The following is a 19,275-nucleotide window of genomic DNA, read 5'->3' on the forward strand; positions in this document are numbered from 1 at the left end:
TTTTTGAAATAGCTATATGTGTCGTCCCGTTTATCCCATCCCGTTCCGTTCCGGTCCATTCCGGTCTGTCTCGGTTCTATCCCGGTATTTAGTGGGACGGGACGGAACTGAGCCTCCATCCCGGTAGTTCCGGTCCGGTTCATCCCGGTACTGATCAACAACCCGGTCAAACTGTCCCATTCCGGTCCGATACCGGTTCGTTCCGGTCCGGTGGTCCCATTCCGATCCGGTGCTCCCATTCCGATCCGGTGCCCAGCCTTACTTATCCAACCAACCAATTATTCATTTACATCATTTCCTCTAACAATAAAGAATCCATAGTTTACAATTACAAAAACCAAGTTCATAACCATACTTTGACCCATTTCCCTTCCCTTAAGCCACCACACGATCACACAACTCCACCACCAGTGGAGGTTTTCGGTGGCGCTCAGGTAAGGTCACTTCTCCTCTACACTTTTCTCTCCCTTACTTTCTTTCTATTACATAATTTTTATTTTTATTTTTTCTGTCCGTGTGAATCTTTTGTTGTGGAGTTAGAGAGCACAAATTGTTCAATTCTGCTATTGTTGGCTGATTGTGATGTATTTCTTCTGCATTGAACTATAGTTTCCAGTAAATGAGAGGGTAAGTCAATCACCAAGCTAGTGCAAAACAGTTTGGTTAAAGTTCTGCCTGCAATGTGTTTGACAAATTGTCTGAGAGACTATTTCATATGCCGGTTGAGTCTGAGTAACCGAGCGACATTTGGAGAGGTGTATAAGTGCGTGTGGGGTAGTTCGGGTTGGTTTTAAAGTGTTTTGTTCAGATTTGACCAATTTGTTTGGAAGTGGAGATTGGGGAGAGGGAAACTGTTACATGGAGCAGTATGCTAATCTATAGCCATGAATTTTGAACTGTTGAAATGGGTTCTTTTATTAGTTTGATTGACTTGAGTTTTTGGTTAAACCTGATCTCCATTTTATTATATGCTCACCCGAGCACTTTTAGGAGTTGGTTTTGAGTGAAAATTGGGGTAGATAGGTAGGTTGACTGCTTGGTTGAATCGCTTAGTTGAAAATTGTCCACACCTAAGTGATCCTTCGAAGTGCAATCTGTGACATTCTCTGTTCCTGTGCGTTTAGAGTCAAGGATTTTCTTTTTAGGCTGAATTTTTCTGTTACAAGCTGTTGGTTTACACTGCTAAATGGAGGAATTGTTGCTTGCTTATTGTGATGTTAAAACCCTGTCTTATGAACTTATACAACCAATTCTCGTTCATGAGCAGACTAAAGGAAGCTCTCTCAGACTTTTCCTTAATGCAGACATCTTGTGAAAGTAACAATGAATTTCTTCAGCTGAACTACACTATTAATCTAATCAAATTAGTTTTCCATCCATTATATATACCTAAAGAGCTTAGAGTCTTTCGGAAACAACCTCTCTACCAGTCTACCTCCACCAGATGGTAAGGTCTGCGTACACTCTATCCTCACCAGACCTTACTTGTGGGATTTCACTGGATATGTTGTTGTTGTATAACCACACTTGAGTGTAGGATGAAGATCTTACCTTTTGGTATCCAAATCTTGAATTTTGGATTCTACGGTTTCTTGGTCAAGATCAAGGCTTAAGCAAGAATCTGTCAATTCCCATGGTTTAATCTTGTTAATAAGTGTACAAGGGACTAATAATCAACTCAAAAACACAATTAAAACTCACTTTGGAGTGTGTTCTTGAAGCCTTGGTAGAGCTCCCTCTCTCTAGAAAAATTTCCGGACTTGGAGGAAATGAAGAAATGAATCCCGTCCAGCCTTTGAAAGGAAAATTCTCAGTTTCGTGGACCATTTCATCTAGGCGTTTCAGTTTCGTGGACCTGGACAGAACCTTAGAAAAAAATCAGGTTCATCTCTCCTCAAAAACGTCTCCACGAAAGTGAAACATGGGCATGATTTTGACTCCTTAGCCTTTACTAAAACATGCATAACTTTTTGCTCCTAACTCGAATTGACGAACAGTGTGATTTTCTGGAAACTAGACTCAAGGAGCTTTATTTTGGTAGGTAGCACATCCTCTAATTCTTCTTAATTTGGGAGATACACTCGTTTAAAAGTAGACCTTGCATGAGAACTCAACATACAGTTCGTACCTTCCACCTACGACCAAGGTACGGCTGGTACACTCCATGTACGGTATGTACGTGGCTCCTCCCTTGCTAAATCATAGCTTCACCACGATGCAAGGTACAACCTGTACATGCAATGTACGATTGTACTTCACACCATACATAGCTCAACACCTTCAAACTTGATCTTTTCAATCTTTAATTGACTCTGAACTTACATTACACTTCACCAATCATAAATAAGTCCTATAAACACCAAAGAACCACCAAAATTTTCCGGGTCAGGTCAAATCACATACGTCGAATGATTCAAACCTTAGCACGACAGTGCGGGACGTTGCATTTTGTTTGGTGCTCTCCACCAATTTAAATTTCATTTTCAATATTTGTCTCTTTTATCTTGAAAATGTTTCTACCTCACTAGGGATCTGTAATTTTATACTACTTGATAAATTTAGGGTGCCAACAGAAGTTTTGTGTTTAATTTTTTTGTTGGTAATGAACCTGCAACTTATTGTTCAGTTTGAAATTGATATTGAAGATATCCCCGAATCAAGAAGGTCGTTTGCCAATGGAAAAGTAAGGCAGAGGAAGCAACTGACTTTGAGCAGCCTTAGTTGTTCCTCATTACTTGATTTGTGCCCGAAATTAGAATGAGTATAGTTGGACTGACCGGAGGAATTGCTTCGGGGAAGAGCACTGTCTCCAACCTTTTCAAGGCACATGGTATTCCCGTTGTTGATACTGACGTTGTAGCTCGTGTAACTACTTTTCCTCTTGCTTTTCTCATTCTATTACTATGTCTATTTAGTTTATTATCAAATCTAAACAGTCTTTAAAATGTTGTACTTGAGTTGTTGTATCTCCATCTGTTAAATTTTGTAAATCCTCGGTAAAGCTCTTTACTGACAAAAATATGAAATTATGTAGAACGTTTTGAAGAAAGGAACTGGTGGTTGGAAAAAGGTTGTGGCCGCATTTGGTGAGGACATCTTATTGGATAATGGAGAAGTTGATCGTGCAAAGCTAGGTCAAATAGTATTCTCTGATCTTGAAAAAATGTCAGCTTCTTAATAGGTAAAATAGTTATGAAACTATGACATAGTTACTTAGTGAAATTCTACTGCTCAAGTACTCCTGGTTTATTGCTATTTAATTTTTCATGCTCAGCTGTTACTCTGATATAAAGTGATGTCAAAAGGTTAAAAAAAGGCATAGATTGGCAGCTCATTAATCTTGTATTTTCTATTTCAATTGGATACTTCTTGTCAAATCAAGAGAAGCAGAAATATAGTACTTCCTCTTAGTTTTTCTCATTTTCGCTAGAATAACGTCAATAGGAAAGAGACGCAAATAACTCTGTATCTGGAAACTTCATCCTATAGCTGATTCTGGTTTGCTTTCATCGTGGAGATTTTGGAGCTTCCTTTTGAACTTGGTTTTTCTTCCCAAAAAAATAATGAGACATCTTGTTTTCATGCCTTGAACTTGAGAATCCTCATCAACCAACTTTTGTAGTGATTTTAGGGATGAACTCAGAGAAATACAAACTACAAGTAAACTCTAGGTATATCAAACTTTTACAAGTTGATATTTGGTATATCTCTTATATATGGCTAAGTTGGCTTTGTTATTATCAATGAAAGCCTTACTTGATCAAAACAAAATCAAACCTTTACATATAAAATATATTGGAATTAAATGATTAAAAAAGCTTTTATAAATGGCATTTGTTTGACTTTGGTCAGTAAAAAGTAATCATCTCTTTGGTATTGGCGGATTAGTAACTCTGAGAGAAATGAAGGCCTACAAACGCCTTGTGGTTGAAGCTATTTCCAATCATTAAGGCATGTGAAGATAATTGCAGGATTGCTGTTTATTGCCGGACTATATTCTGTTTAAGTTAAAGTGCTCTAGTAATTGCCTTAAAAGGAATGTGCTAAAAGAACTACATCTGCATAAGAAAGGATAGTTCTATTATCTGCATTGAATCTTTTGCAGAATGCACTCTGGATAAAATGTCATTAAAAACCAAATGTCACCTCCAAATATTAGGGATTACCTCTAATGAGAAACTAAGAAGAGCAAAGGCTTAGAAAAGAATATTTTTCTTGTGGAAATGATTTTCAAACTCTTCTTGTCCATAATGAACCATCAAATTATTTTGAAGCTATATATTCTTCTGATGTTGAATATTGGAACGAAACAATAAAATAGAAATTGGTTTTATCAAGAGAAGTAAAACATGGGTTTTGACTGATCTACCTCCTGGTACAAAACATATTAGTTGCAAATAAATTTCCATTGAGTATGTGAAGTCAAAAGTGAATTTGGCCAATCCCTGACTAAATCCGTGGGAAGAAAATTAACTCTTCAAACATCAAATGTCATTGGGGTAAGGCCGATATGATTCTCAATAAATATGATAACCCAACCTATGTGTTTGGAGATCCCATGAAGTATGTTCATATGGGTAATAACAAGTTAATATTGACATTGCGCACTAAAAGTGAGTGTTTGAACTACTACTAATTGCGAGGATGAGTTATTAACTCTTAGGGGTCGTTTGGTAGAGTGTATAAAAAACAATGCTAAATAGAGTGTATTAGTAATGCTTGCGTTTGTAATGTTTGTATTAGTTATGCTTGCATTAATTATACATAGATTATTTTTATGCATTGTTTGGTTTGGTGCATTAAAAATAGCATGCATTTCATAAAAAAATTATTTACGAAGTTAGCCCTACAATTATGGTAGAAAAGATGTAAAAAAAGGTTTTGAGGGGCAATTGGGTCTTTAACCATGCTAATGCATGTATTAAAACCATTGCATTACTAATACCTAGAAATTCATGGTATTAGTAATACACACCTTAATACACAATAGAGTGTATTACTAATGCAAGCGTTAGTTATACATAGGTTGGAAAAGAGTACCAAACAAGGTACTAGTAATACACGATGTTAATGCATGCATTATTTTACCTAACACACTCTACCAAATGACCCCTTAATGATTTTATAGTCCTTAAGGATGGTGTATTTAAAGTAGTATACACTTGATGGAATTCACCTATATGAGAAGTGGAGTGGGCCGCTCCTATGAGATTTTGGCAAAGTTTCTTCATGAATAACCAAGCCTGCGTGTGGTCTATTGGCGCAAAACTGCGTTGAACAACAAAATATGGAGGTCATAGAAATTTTATATTCCTTGCTTTACTCTAAATAATATTTTGTCCTAGTTTTATTAGATTGCCTAAGAGTTGAATTGGTGCGGTCTATGTAGGTTGCTAGCACCATTTATTTCACATGGTATGTTAATGAAAGTTTTGAAGCTGTGGATAAAGGGCTGCTCCATAATTGTTGTCGATGTTCCTCTTTTGTTTGATGCCAAGGTAGATAAATGGACTAAACCCATTGTTGTCATTTGGGTTGACCCTGAGACACAGCTGCAGCGGCTCATGACTAGAGATGGATCTATGGAGGAGGCCAAAAGCAGGATAAATGCGCAGATGTCCCTGGATCTCAAGAGGTCAAAGGCAGATATTGTGAATGATAACACCAGCTCATTGGAAGCTCTGCATGAGCAATTTCAGAAAGTGTTAACTCAGATTACCAAACCCTTGACCTGGACTGAGTTTATGCTCTCAAGAAATGGAGCTTTTCTAGCATTGTTTTCCACTTTTGTCAGTGTTGCTATTTTCAAGAAAAGTTCATGAACTGACATATTTTGATCTAACACAATTCTGCATGGCAGAAGACACCCTAATCGAGCACTACTTGTGTGTATTGTTTATTAGAAAAAGAGCTGTGTATGTAATAACACAGCTATAACAGAGGGTTAGGAAGACAAAAGACATGTCCCAAGTTCCAAAACATCCAGCTGAACGTTATATCATTAGTCAAGAAGCAATTAAAACAAACTGAAGAACGAGCCTAACACAAAATCACAATTAATTCAAAAACACACTAGGCCATGACACACAACACATATCAAATATAACCTTTTGTATGTAATAGAACACAAACCAAGGAACCACATAGAGCCTTTCAAACTCCACTATCTCAATTTTATTTATGAAGTTACTTGCAATCCTTTGAACAGTAACCAGATTGTCCCAAACTGCTGATCATGTAGACTCTTCAAGATTGAATATTAGAAGTTTTCTTTAATTCTAATTACTAACACAAAAATGATAGCAAGTGTAGCAATCAGTGATCCACTTCCACCAGCCTCGCATTTCATCTCAGTTTAAAAAATTTAACTCTCTAAGATTAGTACTTGAAAATCTCACTTCTTCATACTTAAAAATAAAATGAACTGGAAATAACATGCATTAAATGTCCTAATCATCAGATCATGCTTACTCTTCAGAAGTGAAAAATGGGAGTTCTCTTTAGTTCTTATTATAAAAGAATAATAGTATTTGTTGCAGCCACTGTTTCATTTCCACCAGCCTAACAAGCAATCCAAACTAGAAAACAAATTTTGAGGGACAACTCCTAATATCTGTACTTGAAAATCTCACATAAATAAAATGAACCAGAAAAAACATTTGATATATAGCATAAAGAGTGAAGATATAAATCTGCAGGTTCTAATAGGCTCCATCTGTTCTGTCAAGGAATAGTCCAAATAATTAGTGTTTTACCTGTACAGCTTTGCAATTGATGGCAATTACGGATTATAGCTATCTCATAATGAACATGCTTCAACAACTGAGGCTCATTCATGTTGGACATCAGGATTGTCAAAAGGTTTATTTGGTGAGATGTTTGAGTTGGATGGATCATCTATCTCTTTAAACACTTCAATGTTATCACTTTCAGAGAAACCAAAACCATCTAAACTTTCCTCAACACGTTCAACATGGATGACCTTACCAAATAACTGGAAAGTACTGAAACGATCATTTGTCAAAGAGCTGGAACCCGGTTTTGTAATCAGCTCATTGTCCCCAAAATGCACAGTACTGCTCTGACTATCCGGTGATAAATTGTCTGAATATGAACTGCCAGTATTCAGTTTGGTGGATACACTGTCAAGCTTTGCCTTGATTTCTTCATCTAAGCTATTGTTAGTGCACAACCCAAGGTTATTGCTTTTAACATTGGATAAACTTGATACACAAACTTGATCATGCTCGGCTCCCTGCAATTTTTTTTTACTTTTTTACTGTCTTTGTATCTGTGATACAATGTACTCACGTGTCTAATACACTATATTACACGTCACTTTTTTTTTTTAAAAAATAGTACTACAATTTATAAATATGAAAAATATCGCTATATATATGATAAATAAAAATTTCATGAATAATTTTCTTCTCTTAGTCGTTTTGTGCAAGTTTTCTTCTCATTTTTGTGGCTTTAATTTATATCATATGTTAAAACTAGTATACATGCCTATGCTAGGTGATGCATGATTAACATTTAAATATTATTTTCAACCATTTCAAATTATGATATCTTGTTCAAACATGTTAAATTTATATTATGTTTCTAAATCAAATGTCCCCCCTCCTCCACAATTAATTCTATATGAATAAAAGAAATGTGATTACCAAATAACTTTTATATTTTATATTTTCTTTACTGTATTATTCATTATTTAAAAATTATTAGATTATTAACATTAATTTTTATTAGTTAATCACTCGTCTTAATATAATTATCAAATACTCTTCTTATTAATATAAAATAAATATATTATTTTGTTTACTTGTGAATTTATAATTCTTTTATCTAATTATTCACATTTCTTCATTTAAAATTTATAGATAATCATATGTATATTTATTATCTAATCTCAAAATTTAGATCATATTATTTTTTGACCAACGGGCATTTTGGTCATTTCACGTTAACAATTGCTATACAATTGCTGTTGCTCCTCTAACTCTGAACAGAGAGAGTTTTAGGATGAGAACAGAAAATTCCAATTTCAATCTATTCCGCTGTTCTCAAAATTTAGATCATATGTTAATATAATATAATTTGGATCTATCCTTGCCATATTTTTAGGCTTTTATTTTTTTTAGATAAAAAATAAAATATACAATAATATTTTTTTTTAAAAAAATTGCATTGCCATTGTCCCAAAATTCTTCACTTCAAGCGAGTAACCTAAACCTCTGTCCTCTGAACTTGACTGAGAGTGTGATCGATCGCGACTTCAACCAGATTCCGGCCGGCGACTTCGACTGTGATTCCGACCAGCGTCAAGGTACTATTTCTCTCTCGGCCTCAATTTTGATGCCTTTAATTAATTATTTAGCTTTTTTCTAATCTTCTCGCTCTTCATAATAATTGCTCGTTGTAAATACTCAGAGTTAGAGTAACTTTACCTGTTCATCCTCGTTTTTCTTCATCATGCATCTACTCCAGTTGAAGAAAAAATCACAGCTTGCGATCTGTAGCTACTTCTAATTTACTATACTTGAATGTTGGATTTCTTTTTACAGTTGAAGGTTGAATTCATAAAAATAGAGTAGTTCTTATTGTTCGATAGGCCTTGCCTATTCTTCACTTTTGCCATATAGTTTCCTGGCTTTGATAGAGGGGAGTAAGTGTAACTCAGTTGAGCCAAAATATATCATTTTAGAAAATCGAATTTGAGAAAAAACAAACTAAGTGCTTGCTTTCACACTGCGAATTAGTTCAAAACTTAGTCAAACAGAACTGTTGATTGACTGCCGTATGAATCTATGGGTTTATTACATTAGGGTTCTTAATTGAAAAAAAAATGAATAAATTTTCTATACCTTTGATGGTACACTCATTCAATCTCTACCAAAAGAGAAATATCTCCTATACTGTACTCTGTTAAGTAATATATTATTTGTCATCTGCTCAAGTAAAATTGTTCGTCCATAGTTTATGATGTTGGTTGTAGAACCTCTATTGAGATATATTTGAGGTACAAAATTTATGTCTTTTCAATTTCTCAGCTTCATTTTCTCCAGTACTGCAATGATATAAATGTTCTGGTTAAATATGTTTTCTTGAGAACCATGTAAAGATTTTATCACCACTTCTGTACAGAGCATTTATGTGTGATACGACCAAGGTATGGCCCGTACATTCCATGTACGGTATGTACATGGCTCTTCCCTTGCTAAATTGTTGCTTCTCCACACCATGGGCGAACCACGATGCAAGGTACGGCCTGTACACGATCGTACTTCACACCCTACATAGTTTAACACCTTCAAACCTGATCTTTTCAATCTTTAATCAACTCTGGACTTACATAGCACTTCACCAATCAGAAATAGGTCCTATAAACACCTAAGAATCATTAAAATTTTCCGGGTCGGGTAAAATCACATATGTCGAATGGTTCAAACCTTAGCACGAAAGTGCAGCCGTTACATTATGTTTGGTGCTCTCCACCAATTTAAATTTCATGTTCATAATTGTCTCTTTTATCTTGAATATGTTTCTACCTCACTATAGGATCTGTAATTTTATAGTACTTGATAAATTTAGGGTGCCAACAGAAGTTGTGTGTTCAATTTTTTGTTGGAATGAACCTGCAACTTATTGTTCAGTTCATAATTAATATTGGAGATATCCTTGAATCAAGAAGCTAGTTTGCCAATAGAATAGTTAGGCAGAGGAAGCAACTGATTTGAGCAACCTTAGTTGTTCCTCATATTTGTGCTCGATGTAGGAATGAGGATAGTTGGACTGACGGGAGGAATTGCTTCAGGGAAGAGCACTGTCTCCAATCTTTTCAAGGCTCATGGTATTCCCATTGTTGATGCTGACATTGTAGCTCGTGTAACTACTTCTTCTTCTTTCTTTTCTCATTCTATTACTAGGTCTATTTAGTTTATTCTCAAATGTGAAGAGTCTTAAAAATGCTGTACTTGAGTTATTGGATCCTCCATCCGCTTAATTTTGTAAATCCTCAGATAAAGCTCTTTACTGACAAAAATATGAAATTCTGTAGAACGTTTTGAAGAAAGGAACTGGTGGTTGGAAAAAGGTTGTGGCCGCATTTGGTGAGGACATCTTACTGGATAATGGAGAAGTTGATCGTGCAAAGCTAGGTCAAATAGTATTCTCTGATCCTGAAAAACGTCAGCTTCTTAATAGGTAAAATAATTATGAAACTATGACATAGTTGCTGAGTAAAATTCTACTGCTCAAGTATTCCTGGTTTATTGCTATTTAATTTTGCATGCTTAACTGTTACTCTGATATAAAGTGATGTCAAAAGGTTAAAACAACAAGGAATTGATCGGCAGCTGATTATTCCTGTATTTTCTATTTCAATTGGATACTTGTTATACCATATCAAGAGAAGCAGAAATATAGTACTTCCTCTTACTTTTTCTCATTTTCGCCAAGCAACATCAACAAGGAAGAGGCATCTGGGAAAAAACTGTGTATCTGGAGAATTTCATCCTAGAGTTTATTCTGGTTTGCTTTCATCGTGGTGATTTTGGAGATTCCTTGTGAACTTAGTTTTTTCTCCCAAAAAAACGAGACATCTTGCTTCCATGCCTTGAACTTGAGAATCCCCATCAACCAACTTTTGGCGTGATATTAGGGATGAACTTAGAGAAATAGAAACTACAAGTAAACACTACAGATATCAAACTTTTACAAGTTGATACTTGGTATATCTCTTGTGTACGGCCAAGTTGGCCTTGTTATTATCAATGAAAACCATACTTGATTTTAAAAAAATTGAACTTTTACATATCAAAAATATTGTAACTAAATGATTAAAAAGACTTTTATTAATGTCATTGTTTGAGTTTGGTCAATAAAAAGTAATCATCGCTTTGGTATTGGCGGATTAGTATCTCTTTGAGAAATGAAGGTCTACAGATGCCTTGTGGTCAAAGCTATTCCATTCATTAAGGCATGTGAAGATAATTGCAGGATTGCTGTTTCTTGCTGGACTATATTCTGTGTAAGTTAAAGTGCTTTAGTAATTGCCTTAAAAGTAATGTGCTAAAAGAACTACCTATGCATAAGAAAGGATAGTTCTATTATCTGCATTGAATCTTTTGGAGAATGCATTCTGGATAAAATGTCATTATAAACCAAAATGTCACCTCCAAAACCAAGGGATTACTAGCTGGGTCAGTCTTAATGGTTCTTGCTTAACACAGGATAATCTTATGATAGTTGTGATAGCTTTTTTTTGGCCTTCCTGGGAGCTGATAATCTCTTTGTAATGCTTGCATCTTCTTGATGCCTTTTGCTAATGATATCCTTCTTATTTCATCAAAAAAAACAAAAAACCCTCTCCCCTGCATTGTCATGGAGTTTAGAAGCACATTAGAGCTCTATGGAACAAGTTGCACCCTCTCAGTAGCTTTCAAGTCGGGGATGGAATAAAAGCTTCTCGGAAGATTCATGGTTAGGCTATTCTCTCCAAGAAAGCAAATACTTTAACTCTTAAATATCTCCTCCAAAATCACTAGCTATAGCTGGTTCATGCCTGAGCAAACAGCAGACCTTCTTAGCTGCTGGATTAGAAGAGGGGTAAGTAAGAGCCAAAAAAGATGGTGGACATGGATTCCCTCATGTATATGGTGGTCAGTAATCAGTATGGAGGGAGAGAAATGCCAGATTTTTTTGAAGATAGGTCCAATTCCATTCATTAAGTCAAATGGAATTGCATTGTATCGTTACGTTTTTTTGTGTAAACGACTATGTATAGAAGATACTGAACAAATTATAAATCTGATAGGGGTTTGTAATTTAACTTCTTGGTGGTGACCAGCATATCCTTAATGCTGAAGAATACAAACTTACCAGTTCAAAAGAGATAAAATATACCTCCAATGCCAAGGCAGTAATTGAAGACATTAGATCTGACTATGGCTGGGACATAACCATTAGGAAAAGTTGTAGTGATTGGGAACTTTGATGGGGTGATCTTTCTTTTCGTTTTGAAATGGTAAAGATGATGGGGTGATTCTTCACTGTAAAACAGCTGCAAATCTGTGGAACATGTTCTTGTGTATACTTGGAGTAAGTTGGGGTTGTTCCAAAGACCACTAAAGGAATGTTAAAATGCTGGAAAGGTATTGGAAGAAGAGAAACAGGGGAAGACTGGTGGGAACTGATTCCTGCAAGCATCTAGTGGTCACTGTGGAAGGAAAGAAATGCAAGATGCTTTGAAAATAAAAGCAACAAAATTCAGAAAATCAGAATGAATTGCTTTAGTCTGCTATATTTTTGGTGTAAACAGGATATGGTTTTCTTGCTTTTTGCTCTATGGGATGGAAGTGTTCACTTTGGATGATGAGAGTTTTTGTGAATATATAGTTACCCTTTCCTCGAAAAAACAGATTACAGTCCAGCTGTGGAGAATATTTGTTAATTTTAGAGGAATTGCTTGGGTAATGCCAAGCAAGATTACTCATTTTCTTTATAGCTGGGAGGATGCTGGAATAGGAGTTGTTGGCAGCGATGGATGGAGGATTGTCCCAGCCTGCATCTGGTGGACAATATGGAAAGAAAGAAACTCTAGGTGTTTTGAAGACAAAGCAATGAAACTCATAAGATTATACTGAATTGTGTGAGACTCTTCTGCTTCTGGTGCACACAGATATACTAAGAAGACACTCTATCATAGAAATCTTAGGCTCTTGTTAGGATTTTGAAGACAACAGCAATGAAACACATAAGATTAAACTGAATTGTGTGAGACTTCTGCTTCTGGTGCGCACAGATATATTTAGAAGACACTGATTCTATCATAGATATCCTAGGCTCTTGTTAGGATTTTGGATTTAGTTTTCTTGTTTTTTGCTATGATTGTAAATATGATTTTCAGTACAACCTATGTACTGTTTTAGTCAATACATACAGATGTTATCTTCTCAAAAAAAAAAGAAAAAAAAGGAGCAAGAAGAAGCTCTGTGTGCATGGAGCTTTGGCTAATGTCAGAAATAGAGAAGAAAAAGGAAGCAGAAGAAACCCTAAAACAGAGAACGAAGAAAGAAGAAATAAGAACTAAAGGAGAAGAAAGACTGCCGAAACAGAGAAGAAAGAAGAAAGAAGAAGACAAAGAAAGGAAAACATAGAAGACATACCTTTTTGGATTTTGCAGCTGAAGAAAACAGAGGTGAAAAAGGCGACATGCTCAGTCGACTGTTGAGGTAAGCATAAGTCGATAGCAAGTTAGAAACCCAAAAAATTTCTTGTTTTAATCTAAAAACAGCCGCCAGTTTTTTTCATACAAAAGGCGACGCCTTAGTCGCCTCTCGGTGCCTCACACCTTTTATCTCCTTTTCAGAGTTGTCTGGCCTCGCCAACCAGAGGCGACCCTGCCTTGCCTCACGCCTAAGGCGATGAGATGCTCTCCTTTAATAACACTGTGTAGACTCTATCACTTTTTAGGATTAAGGCATAGTTTTTGTTACATGTATATCAGGTCTTGTGTTTTCCATAGTCTTTTTGTCTAGTTAGAGATTTGATGTCAGTTAAGTGATACATCTGAGATTTAGAGAAACTCCAGTTTGTAGAAAGGTAGTAGTCTTAAAAGACGACTTATTGGGTGGTGGAATAAAATATGCCTGAACAGAGACAGGATCCATATAGCCAAAGCTCAAATTACTATGCGAATGAGGCTTATTTGATTGATCAAAATTACAATTCCGACAACAAACATATGAGTTAGTCAACTTTGTGGGATATTATGTTTCAAGATTAAATATGGTCTATATCATAGTTTTATGGCAATAATGATCTAAAAGTTGTCATGTTGAAGTTATTTGCTTTATCATTGGCATACTGCCTCTGGAGAAGATAAGGAGCAGCAAACTGTACTTAAATAACAAAATATGAGGCTACTATTTTTGTTTTTTTGTTGAGAAAAGGTAACTATTTATAAAGATAGCACCAAGAAGGTTCTGTCAAAAGTATTTACAAACTGCTAAAAATGCATTTCTTTCTATTCTTAAAGAGACTAGGTTTTTTCACTGCTTCAGCATCATTAATGTAAGAGAGAAGTATTGAAAACACTCCTGAACTTGGCGCAAATTATTAGTTTCCTCCCCGAACTATTGGCAGCCTTAAAAACATCTCTCTACTTGTCTAACTAAACTTAGATATACCCCCGATCTGCTATATGACATAGTAAGTGGTCTCAAACTCTTGTAGGAGCACGTGGTTCTTAATAAAAAGCCGAGAGAAGTGTTGAAAACACCCCTAAACTTGGCGAGAATTTAGGGGTGTATTTCACTCATATTGCAAGATCAGGCTGTCAATTGTCGGGGATGAAACTAATAATTTGTGCCGAGTTTAGGGGTGTTCTCAATACTTCTCTCTTAATATAACTCTGTTTATACAAAAAATAAAACAATAGTAAACAGTTCATTTTGATCTTCTCAATGGGCTCTCCTTTGTCTTCAAAGCATCTAGCATTTCTCTAGTTTCCACCATATGCATGCCGGAATAGATGCTCCTGTTAATTTCTTGCTTTACTCTAAATAATATTTTTTCCTAATTTTATCAGATAGCCTAAGATTTGAATTGGTGCAGGATCACATAATGGTTTTTGTTGCAAATTTGCAATGTAAGGTTTTGAACATGGGATTGTGTCTATGTAGGTTGCTGGCACCATTTATCTCACGTGGTATTCTAATGGAAGTTTTGAAGCTGTGGATAAAGGGTTGCTCCATAATTGTTCTTGATGTTCCTCTTTTGTTTGAGGCCAAGATGGATAAGTGGACTAAACCCATTGTTGTCGTTTGGGTTGATCCTAAGACACAGCTGCAGCGGCTCATGATTAGAGATGAATCAATGGAGGAGGAGGCTAAAAACAGGATAAATGCGCAGATGTCCCTGGATCTCAAGAGGTCAAAGGCAGATATTGTGATTGATAACACCAGCTCATTGGAAGCTTTGCATGAGCAATTCCAGAAAGTGTTAACTCAGATTACCAAACCCTTGACCTGGACCGAGTTTATGCTCTCAAGAAATGGCGCTTTACTGGCATTGTTTTCCACTTTTGTCAGTGTTGCTATTTTCAAGAAAAGTGCATGAAGGTAATAACTCATACATTTTGATCTAACACAATGTATGCATTTCTGCATGGCAGAAGACACCCTAATCAAACACTACTTGTGTGTACTGTTTATTAAAAAAAGAGTTGTGAATTCAATTCCAACACGAGCTTTTAAACTTTATTAGATACTCTTTTGATATGTTAAAGTTGAAGTAGGATAATTTCGATCATACACTTGTTTGAAACTGGTAACTTTGTCTATATATGTTAGAATCTGAATGTTACAATAGTTGTAGTAACCCCATATTTATAAAGTACTACCTACATCTATGATTCGACGATCCTATGTCGAATGAGTCTAAAACATCAATAATAGAGATAGGATCATCTAAAAGTAATTGATTACACCAAAAACACAGTACCAAGATGTAATCGAGCTTAATCTGTTGCATATTATTCTCTATGCTCTAAAAACACCTAGAATCCCTCTCCTTCCATATTGTCCACCAAATGCTTGCTGGGACTATCCTCCACCTGTTTCTTGGCCAACAACCCAGCTTGTTCCTAGCTTGTTAAGGCCTCTGTAATTTTCCCAGGAATGCTCCATGTTATTCCTCTGTGGTTCAAAAACAATCTCCATAGTTGTCGTGTGATTCTACAATGTAGGAATAGATGATTCACAGTCTCTACCTTCTCCCTACACAAGAAGCACCTGAGGCATAAAATTATCCCTCTTTTCATTAGGTTCTCTTGGGTAAGCATTGCCTCCTTTGCTAGAAGCCACACAAAGCATGCCACTTTATGTGGCATTTTGGTTTTCCAAATGTTCTTCCATGGCCAATTGCTTGGCTGCAGGTTGTGGTTCATTTTCATGTACGCTTTGCTCACTTTGTAGGTGCCTTTCTCATCTCCCTTCCACCGTAGTTCATCTTCATCTGCTCCCAATTCACCAAATTGCTCAATCTTGTTGATGAAATCTGCCATTCTTGGTATTTCCCAATCATAGAATTGCCTTCTGAAATTGTATCTCCAGCCCTCTTTTGTCCATAATTCTGCTATAGTACTCTGCTGGTGTAATACTAATGAGTAGATATCTGGAAATAGCCTTTCTAAATTGCCTTCTTCATTCCATTCATCTTTCCAGAACCTGGTTTTAGCCCCACTGCTCACCTTGATCTTGAAGAAGCACTTCAGCTCATTCCAGAGATCTCTCTGATAGATCTCCATAAGGAATTGTAATTTCCTTAGCCATCCATTTGTCTTCCTCCTCATAATTAGCTTCTATGCCTCTCCCCCACAGTGTCTTTTTGTCATTGGCATACTTCCATAGCCATTTCATTTTGAGTGTCTTACTTTGAGTATCCACTAACCAGATTCTTTATCCCCTAACCCCCAAACTTCTTGTCAATTATCAGAGACTCCCATTTGACCAAGTGGTAGCTTTTCGTCTCCTTATTTCCTTGCCACAAAAACTTCTTCTTGATTCTGTCCGGCCTACTAATGATTGTTGCTGGTATAGGGAACAAAGATATCATATAAGTTGGCAAGGAATTTAACACAGAATTGATGAGGGTTAATCTACCCCTTAGTGCTAAGTACTGCCTTTTCCACCTTGCCAATTTTTTCTCACATTTTTCAACCGCATTGTTCCAAATTTCATTAGACTTTGATTTTCCTCCTAAAGGCATACCCAAGTACACTGTTGGCAGACTACCAATAAATTGCATTTAGGGATTGCATGGTTGTGCCTCATTTTTTTTTTTTAGAAGGTAGCAACTTGTATTCTATTTCCACAAAAACAGAAACTTGCCACAACAAGTTACAGGTTTCCTAATTACAATTGAGGAGGAGTATCTAGAAGATCTTCAACCCTTTTAACAAAAAATTACAATGATCCTAAGACATCCATACTTGATTCTAGATCTTCCCTATACTTTTGTTTACACCAAAAATGAAACAAAACTAAGCACTTCATCTTCATCTTTTGGATATTGTTGCTCTTGTTTTGATGGCACATGATGGTTGTGCCTCATTAATCGGATAAAGAAAGCCCTTTCTCCGGTTGATGTGCAATCCAGACAAGAGAACCAATATCACCCTCAAAATTTTGATTTGTTCTTCATCTGCATCACAAAAAATAAGGGTATCATCTGCATATTGCAAATGGGTCACCTCTAGGTTATCACTTCGTTCTCTAGCCATATTGAAACCTCTTAACCACCCATGCATATTTGCTGTTTTGACCATGCTGTTAAGACCTGCCATTGCTAATAAGAATAAGAATGATGACAAAGGGTCACCTTGTCTTAGACCTTTTTGTGTCCTGAAGAACCCTGGTGGTGAGCCATTGATAATAACTGAAATTCTCACCGTGGATATGCAAAATTTTATCCAGTTTATCCACTTTTGTCCAAACCCCATCCTATTCAGCTCTCCCAATAGATAGGCCCAATTGACATGGTCATAGGCTTTCTCTATGTCAAGATTGCAAAGAATCCCTTGTTTTCCTTGCTTCTGTCTGGATCCCACTGCTTCATTAGCTACCAAAACTGCATCCATGATTTGCCTTTCTTTAATAAAGGCCATTTGGTGTGAGTCCACCAGTTTTGCCATCACTCCTTTTAGCCTCTCTCTGAGTACTTTAGAGAAAATTTTGTATGTACTACCTGTCAAACTGGTTGGCCTGAAACTGACTCATTAAAGTAAAGGATCATGGTGCTTTTTGGTGTTTCTTTGGAGCATCTGGATTGAGGACTTTTGAAATAAACCCATAAATTGTTCTTCTTCAAATAAGATGTTGCATTCTGAAGATTCAAAATACTGATCCGGCAACATAGCACTAGCTTCATCAAATTTCTTCTCTGTTGAAAATCAGTTTTTCCACCACGACCCCTTAAAAATATCTTTTCCTAATAGGATATCATCATGCGCTGTACAAAATAAAAAAAGGCCCCAGTTGTGAAGGGTGGTCTACAATGGCGTCACTTTTTGTTGTTCCACTGTTGCCTTGCGTCCTGTTTCCTAATATGACTTCTTTAATTTTTGGTAGAGTCATGTAATGTCTCCCAGTACATACGTCATTCTGGTTAATTGGTTAATCCAAGGAGGCTTCATGTGTTTTTCAGTAATGACACCTTGGAGAACTAAAGATGCATGTAAGTGCTCAATTGGGGAATTTCTTGATTGCTCTGAAGCTAATTTGGAAATCTCTATTATGGTTTGGAGTCCAAGAAGGGTGTATCTCTATACTTAATGACTAAGGTTTGTCAAACTAAAACGGCCTGAGAGAATAATGTTAGGTAGCAGTAAGGAAATCTTTCTTTAGCTAAAAGAGGTCGGGTTTCAGCAGAAGTCCTGATTCTTTGTATTAGAAGATTTGTTGTTTGCAAATTCAGGTAGGAAGTTGATGAGGTGACATATTGTTTGTGGTTAAATCTAGGTATATCCCTGATCGATCCATTATGCAAGCTTACATCTATGTTGAATAACTCTTGAATTTGAGTACAATGTGGGTGAGGGACCTGTCAGCTAGAGGACTAAGATGTGAACTGGATGATGATGTTAGTGTGAGTTTGGATGGGTGGGGCAGTTCCAGTTTTAAGCTCATTCTGTTCTCATAAGTCATACCTCACCTCAGTGTGTATCTTTAACTGCTGCTGAAGCCTTGATGTTTTGTTTGAGTTTGAATTCTGAATTACGCAGTATGTTCTGTCCAAGATTGATGGATCAGACTCTTCACTTTCCTATTTCTTTACTGGTAGAAAGGATGGACAGATTTGGCACTATGCTAGTTCAAGTAGTTACACTATGTCATTGCAAGAAAGTTGTTTGCTCTAGAAGCTGCTGGTTGAAGATTCCGGAGCAAGTTCTGGGGGAAGTTCTTCCAGTCACAGGTTTTCCGGGATATAAGCTACTTGAAACTGACATGATTTATGATGTGAGATCAAGAAAATGAAATCATTGAGCATATGTTCTTTAAATGTCCTTTTTTCGCGTACAGCTTATGAGACATTCTTACTAAACAGTAGGCCTAAGCTCCATCATGTACTGTTATATTCTTGACTGGTGATTAGATATTACTATGTAATATAGTTTTATATCTGATTAATACACTAGTGGCCGTCACAGTCCTGCTAAAGCTTAAAACGGAGCTTAACACGAGTTGTCTGCATTTATTTATTAGTACTATA

At 36.3% G+C, this 19,275-nt stretch overlaps 1 protein-coding gene and 1 pseudogene across 6 annotated transcripts; both read left to right on the forward strand.

Annotated features, from left to right (window-relative positions):
* The first annotated feature begins 308 nt into the window (after positions 1 to 308).
* On the forward strand, positions 309 to 5,822 carry LOC125845044 (dephospho-CoA kinase-like; annotated as a pseudogene).
* Positions 5,823 to 8,180: 2,358 nt separating this feature from the next.
* On the forward strand, positions 8,181 to 19,275 carry LOC125845041 (dephospho-CoA kinase-like). 6 transcript variants are annotated; one of them, XM_049524440.1, is made up of 5 exons: positions 9,146 to 9,264; positions 9,779 to 9,888; positions 10,061 to 10,206; positions 14,688 to 15,125; positions 18,788 to 19,275. In XM_049524440.1, exons 1-4 carry the CDS (start codon positions 9,258 to 9,260, stop codon positions 15,121 to 15,123), a joined length of 699 nt encoding a protein of 232 aa, XP_049380397.1. In that variant the 5' UTR covers positions 9,146 to 9,257; the 3' UTR covers positions 15,124 to 15,125; positions 18,788 to 19,275. The 6 variants fall into 6 exon arrangements, with proteins under 6 accessions (XP_049380399.1, XP_049380400.1, XP_049380401.1 ...); XM_049524439.1 differs by having other exon boundaries at positions 18,847 to 19,261; XM_049524441.1 differs by lacking the exon at positions 18,788 to 19,275 and adding an exon at positions 18,211 to 18,777.

This window comes from Solanum stenotomum, chromosome 11 (genome assembly GCF_019186545.1).
Source record: "Solanum stenotomum isolate F172 chromosome 11, ASM1918654v1, whole genome shotgun sequence".
NCBI classification, from domain to species: domain Eukaryota; kingdom Viridiplantae; phylum Streptophyta; class Magnoliopsida; order Solanales; family Solanaceae; genus Solanum; species Solanum stenotomum.